The sequence below is a fragment of the Heterocephalus glaber genome, unplaced genomic scaffold (assembly GCF_053883595.1).
Source record: "Heterocephalus glaber isolate CG9 unplaced genomic scaffold, H.glaber_assembly_v1.0 deba00000122, whole genome shotgun sequence".
NCBI classification, from domain to species: domain Eukaryota; kingdom Metazoa; phylum Chordata; class Mammalia; order Rodentia; family Bathyergidae; genus Heterocephalus; species Heterocephalus glaber.
Window position 1 is genome coordinate 88,898,415 of NW_028258138.1, and position 6,815 is coordinate 88,905,229.

At 45.0% G+C, this 6,815-nt stretch overlaps 1 protein-coding gene and 1 long non-coding RNA gene across 7 annotated transcripts in view; one reads left to right on the forward strand and one right to left on the reverse strand.

The window, feature by feature from the left end:
• LOC110350162 (uncharacterized) overlaps positions 1-6,815 on the forward strand; it is a 46,450-nt gene that overhangs the window by 19,372 nt on the left and 20,263 nt on the right. The window lies entirely within an intron of this gene.
• The window catches only part of Samd4a (sterile alpha motif domain containing 4A), a 57,904-nt gene continuing 52,548 nt past the window's right edge, over positions 1,460-6,815 (reverse strand). The window contains exon 10 of the mRNA XM_087181690.1: positions 1,460-5,643. Coding sequence (XP_087037816.1) covers positions 5,615-5,643 — 29 coding nt within the window. The 3' untranslated portion in view covers positions 1,460-5,614. The remainder of the gene's footprint in view (positions 5,644-6,815) is intronic.

A 6,815-nucleotide genomic window follows, 5' to 3' on the forward strand; every position in this document is an offset into this window, starting at 1 on the left:
CAGAGACTGGGGTGCCTGGGAATGGTGTGTGTAGAAGCCCATGGAACTCTCTGCAAGATGGCTGTGCGGGTTTAATGTGCTGGCACTGCCTGCTGGGAAGGGGGATATGACAGTGTGGGTGCTCCAGGGTGGTCGGGTCCAGGCTGAATCTCTCTGCTTTCCCAGAGAAGCATCAGACTATGGATAAGAAAGTGCTGCCCTGGCTCTCCCTTTAATCCCTGGGGATAAAGTTCAAATCCTCTCTCCTTTGCTCATCTCATCTTCCTTTACAATACTCCAGCTCGTTCGGGTTCCTAGAATTCAACTTTACGAGGAACTTCACATTAGATCTTAGCTTCCAAGGCATTTCTTTATGATTCCAGGGACTAATTTGGATGTTTCGTGTCTCCGGAGCAGCTGAGGCTGGTAGAAAGGGACTCACTTGTGCGATCATCACAGTGTCAAATTGTGGCTGCCTCAGAGAACCCTGGGATTCCTAGGTTATGGTGGCAATACTCTCTACTGCCTGTTTTCTTTTTACTTCTTTTTGGACTCAATGTCCAATTACATCAACTTTGAATATCACAGGCCAAAACAGAACGGAAACCCTGAGTATCCACCTGATGGCTTGAGTTGCCTAGAGGCGGACGGACGGTGAGGTCACTAACTTCATCAGGTGGGCTAGTCCGTATGAGTTCATTAGGAGGTGGGGTCTAACTGGATGAAGCAGGTCACCGTGGGTGTGACTTTGAAGGATATATTTTGTCCCTGGCCACTCCTTGCTCTCCTCTGTCAAGCCCTTCCACCATGGTATTTCTGCTTTGGACCTAGCTGGCTGTGTACTGAAACCTTTGAAATTGCACGCCAAAATGAACCATTGCTCCTCTAAGTTGTGCATTTCAGGTATTTTGTCAAAGCGATGGAAAGGTGACTAATGTGGTTCAGTAACTTGTATAATGTAACATAGCTAGACAATGCTAAGGTCAGAATGCAAATCTGGCTGTTCTACAGCCATATGCTTAACTTTAGAACTTACCTTTATATAGATTATATAGCAAGGTAGTATTACAAGTGTTTCCATTATAGTCCATGCCACGTGGAGGTAAAACTCCAAGGAAGCTGCTGTTTCTTTATACCACAATTAAGGTGTGACTTATTTCCAAGGCAGTAAACATGGGAGGGTGCTATACAATAGTAACTGCAAGGTTATAGAGTTTGATTTAGAGACTTGTCCCTAACTCGGGCAACAACATTTATTGGCTCTTCTGGGGACAGATCAAACTGCCTAAATTTTGATACCCCTCTCTCCCAAGCCGTTAAGGAAGTATAGTAGCTCATATGTGAAGACAGTTTGTATAGCAGGGTCAAGTGAGAACATTAATGGATTTCATGTTTCTGCTTTCTTACTGGCTTATTTCTAAGACTCAGTTCTTGCTTACTAATTGATCATGCTGACAAAAGAATAAAAGACACACACCAGTGTTACAAAACCTTGTATTAATCATTTCCCTTTCACTTTCAATATAATGTTGATATGAAATATAGCCATGATTCTTAGTTACATGGAGGAAATGAGTAATAAATACATTGTAGCAAGTTTAAACCACAAGGGTGTTTCACTGGTAACATTTGAAAACTGTACACTTGCAAAGAACAGCATCTTCAAACATTAGTATATCTGTATATCAGTAAAGCTTTTACATGTAACAAACATGCTGTTTCCATATATGACAAATTTAAAAAATATGCATTGCTTGGCAACATGAACTAGGCAAAAATATTTCTTTGTTCACTAACTTTATACAGGAAAACAGGACGAAAGGCATGCATATACAATACAGATGCCTGCATGGGGCATGCAACAAAAGAAAGCTTTTTAAAAGTCAGCTTACATTAGGCATAAATACATGAGGGTTATATATTAATAAGGGAGGAAGTCTTCTGTTTGACATTATTAACATTCCTGTTTTCTTCCTATTCCTCCCAGAGGAATACACATTCACCTTTAAGTAAAGATAAAGGGATTACAAAAAAACCCAAAAACTCACTTTGCAAACATCTCTGATGACTTGTGAAAAAGAAAGAGAACACAACATTAGTGTTATCACAGCTCCATGTGCAAATGAGCCTTCCGCAGGTGCTGCTTGTAAAAGGCAGGCGCACCAAGCGGGTGTCTCCTAGAGGCTGCTCCCCGAACCCAGGCCACAGCAGGCAGCGGCGCATAATTTGGGGGAAGCGCACGGGGCCTGCGTGTCCTCCCCTCGCTGCCCTTCTGTGGCCAACGGCCCAGGTTCCCGGGGGTACGCATATGCAAACCTTGCACCTGTGGCAGCTACAAGAGGTGCAGAACAAAGACCCGGAGAGAAGGCTCCCACTGCATAAAAGGCAGCCACCTCAAAAGGAAACCTGGTTTCCCTCAGTGTCACTTCAAGCGAATGGGAGGTGGACCTGGGTGCAGCTCTGATCCCAAGTACCTAGGAGGGACCCACTGTCTCTAGGATTTGAGAGCTTGGTGCCAACAGCCCCCCTGGCAGGCAGACCCAGCAGAGTCCACTCGGCTCCCTGGCTCTCGCTGAAAAAGTCAAACTCAAAAAGCAAGTGGAAAAAAACGTATCAGCAGCATGTTTCATGTCTTGTACACAATTCATGTGTTTCTTCCTACTGTTTCTGGTAAGAAACTACTATGAGTAAAAAGCACCAAAAAACATCGTACATGATAACAATATTGTATACACCGCCGTCCCTCGGACAGCATAGAGATGCCGGCACACACTGCTTAAATCAGAACAAGGGGGGAGAAATCCATGTAGTGAAATAGATTTTACTCTGAGATTTTAAATTGTTTACTATTAATATAAAACAGTTGCATTGGGGGGGGTCAATGGGTAAATACAAAAAAAGGCACTGCCGCTTTATTACTAAATATCCGACTTCACAGCCTTAGGCATGCAACTGTTGGATTCTTTTATAAATAAAATTCTTTTTGCTTTAGGATTTTTAAATTGAGCTGTATACCTGCAGTCAACACAGGACTCAAAACAAGGCGGGGACAGGCTCCTAGAATTCATCAGAACACTCAAAAAAGGAAAAACAACAACTAAAACACTGACATAGCAAAAAACACAACTAAGTAGATAAATCTATACATAGTCAATGAAAAATAAGCTTTTCTTTTCTTTTTTAAAAAAAGAATTATGTTGTTATTAATAACAGACTTTATCATGGTTACCAGCCATAGCAAGTTAATAAGTAACATATCCAAAATAATATCTCTAATAATCAGATAACCATTGTTTCTATATTCAGTGAAGGAATAAATAGAAATTCAGATTTGCAAATACTTTAAGGTCATCTTCCTTTTAAAGGATTCATGCTAAGGTGATTGTGTTCACAATCTGTTTTCTGGATGAGTCTTCATAGACGTACGTACGGGTTCTGCTGCAGATCCAAACAGTCCTCCTCCTCTCTCAACATGTAAAACCATCATTTTCTCTCCTCTTCGTTAACTTTCTCAGCATGCCCAAAACACATCCTCAAACCCTCTGGCCTTACCTCTGGCCTTCGACATTTTGCCTTACTCTTCCTGCCTTCCAGGTGATCGTCCATCCCTGCACATTCCTGACATTATGCCGTGCTGACAAGGAATGGCCAGGATGGATGTTAATGGCACTTGGTTAAAAAAAAAATCAACTAAAAAAATGCTGCCTTCTCCTGCACACAGATTTACACCTTCAGGACTGAGTCACCCACGGAGGGGTAGGAAGCTTCTGCTTTTCCTTTTTAACAGCACTGCATGCAATTATGGACTCCAACTTCCTGTGCTCACCAAAGGCTCCGACTGGTTACCGTGCTCTCAGCTCTTCGGGTGTACATTTTTAATCTTGAAGGTAAAAAAGCTGTTTGGATTTTATCAAGGCCATTTAAGTCTATGTGTACTTCATTAACTCTTCTTTAGAAAAATAATCGTAAGCAAGCGCAGTAATTTCCACGGTCTGATCTCTTTGACTCTGACTTCTCTTAAGAAAAAAAGCACCAAATCCACCCATGTAATACGCAGGCCTTGTACCAGCTCCCTGATCGCGCCTCCGGCTGAGCATTCATACCATCATTTACACAACCCAATTTTCCAGTGCAGAGAACAGTTCCTTTTTGCTTTCCTCTAATTCCCTTCACTGTGTCAAATTCTGCAACAGTCTTTCTTGCCCTTAAGAAACAGAGCTATTACTCTGTGGTACCACAGTTTGTTAATCTCTCACCGTGTAATGGGTGGGGTTTTTGCCCTTCTGCGTGGATGGAGAAATCAGCGAACAATATGGCAAATCTGACTGACTCGGTCTGGATGGAGCTGTCGCGCTTCACCTTTCCTACTCCTGCTCTCCGTGGCCACCTGCACAGTGGGGCTGGGCCATGTGGCCCAGTGTCTCTCTGCACCCTCTGACACTTGCTGGCTGGCCCTCTGGCCACTGTTGCTGGGCGTTTCTCTCCTCCTCCTCAGGGCCAGAGTGAAGGGGCTGCAGCCCCCAGACTCAAGTTCCTATGACCGACCCCACTGTAGACATTTCGAGCATATCCTCCAGGCATCAGGCCTCTTGCCAGGGGAAAGCATCCAGCGGCGCCCTTCCTCCTCCAGGGGAACTTGCACTCACCTGTGTGTTTTGGAGCAAGGCCAAGAGGCTGGGATGAAGCCCATGGTGGGTGGGAAGACAGAGGTCTTTAGATGAGAAGCAAATCCAGCCCAGAAAGAGGCTGCAGGCTTTTTTAGACTCTCTGGGTGACCTGTGAGTGGATCTGAGATGGATCACATGGTGCCTTCATGCTTTACCCTGGCCTAGTCTTGTGCTCTTTCCGGAGTCCACTCACATGCTCCGCCCCTTAATGGTGAGAGGCGACAGCTCAGGCTTGTGTGACTACATCCTTCTTCCCAAAAAGCAGAGCTTGGCAGCTGTTTTAAAAGACAATCCTGCTGCTATTATAAAAATAGAGGGGAAAAAAATGAATCCATAACAATAGATCCTTTACAAAAACCATAGTATGAAGAGAAGTTCCACCCAAACTCTTTACACATTATGTACCCTTTAAAATTCTTATGTAAACAATACACAAGTCAAAGTTTATCTGAAATTTTGCTAGAGGGAATTTCTTCTTTCTTGCCCCTGTTGCCATGTGGCCCTCTTGTGCAGCTGTTTCAAGCAAGCCGCTCAGGGAAATCCAGTCAGGGGAGACACACACAGACGAGCCACCATCTTGCTTTGGTCACGTGTATCCTCTTCTATGGCCTGACGGGGAAGCCAGGTCCTCTGAGGGGGCTCCCCAGGTCCTGTCTCTCTCTCATCTCTTTCATGGCAGTACCCTTCCCCCCCGTTTCCACCTAGGAAGCCACTTGCATCTCTCCAACCCCTCTCAGTCCCCTATTTCCCTAGAGACCCCTCCCAACCCTGCACACCAAACTATCCCATACAGAAACAAATGACAACCAATCCCGGGTCTACTGATATGTTTACAAGGATGACCTACACTCTCACAAAATCAAAATGGGCGAGGGACCAGGGGGAAAAGGCTGCAAAATATCTTGGAGGATTCTGTGCAACCCTGAAGTCAAGTTCACAGCCAGTGCGGTCCCTCTCATCTTCAGCTTCTAGATTGTGGAGGTCCGGTCAACCCCATCTGGGAAGGAAAGCACCACACCGAGGTTAGAGGCGAACAAAACCTTTCCATGTTGCCCCACAGATACCAATCTGCACGTACATTGTGTCCCTAGACCGGAAACAGATAAGGGATTAGTTTACAAATGCTACTCAAAATCTGAGGAACAGCTACTTTTGCCGGGGGTGGTGGTGGTGGTGGTGGTGCATATTAAACCTAGGAGCCATGATGAGAAGATGGGATCCTCACCTCCTAACAGGCCAGGCAGGGTGCAGACACATAAGGAGATGACGAAGCTTCGAGTGACCATTGCACGAAGGAATATGTACCAAAACAAAGAACATGGTGGAGGGAATATTTAAGTTGGCCATAGATACAGTCAGTTTCAGAGAGATAAAAATGACTTTTGGAGACCATGCTGGTAGGAGAAAGAATTTTCCAGGCAAGAAGGATGTAGGAGGGGGTGGCGGGAAAGGGTCTTTGGCACATGCATAAGCTTGACAACAATCAAATGGTGGTGCTGGGTCAGAGATTTAGGATTGTATGGTTTAGATCTAAAACACCCCCTGAGTTTGTGGAAGGTGATTGGATCATGGGGTGCAACACTCATCAGTGGATTCCATGGATGAGTTCATGGATGAGTGCGCTGTTAGGAGGTGAGGCTTGGTTGGAGGTACGTTACTGGGGATGTGACCTGGAAGAGTAGATTTTTTTTTTTTGGTACTGGGGATAGAACTTGGGTCTTTGCGCTTGTGAAGCAGGCAACGGAACCACTGAGCTAAATCCCCAGCCCAAGAGTAGATTCTTGACCTTGGCTTCTCCCCTCTCTCCTGCCTCTTGGGTGCCATGAGTTGAATAGCTTTTCCTCTACTATGCCCTCTGGCATCCTGTTTTTGCTTTGGAGTCAGATAGCCATGAACTGAACCCATTGGAAAGGTGAGCCAAAATAAGCCTTGCTCCTTTAAGGTGTAGGTGTTGGTATTGTATCCTAGAGACAGGAAAGTAATACAAGGATGAAGGGCAGGGGACTGAGTGGCAGGAGATGGGCTGAAATAGACACACAAGTGACCTGTATAGTTCATGTTCCCCTCACCCCAAGTCCCTCATGAAAGACTGGGGATGAAGTGGCAAACCAGGGAGATACAGCTGATGCACACTGATCTCCCCTCTCTGTTCCACAACTCTGATCAAAG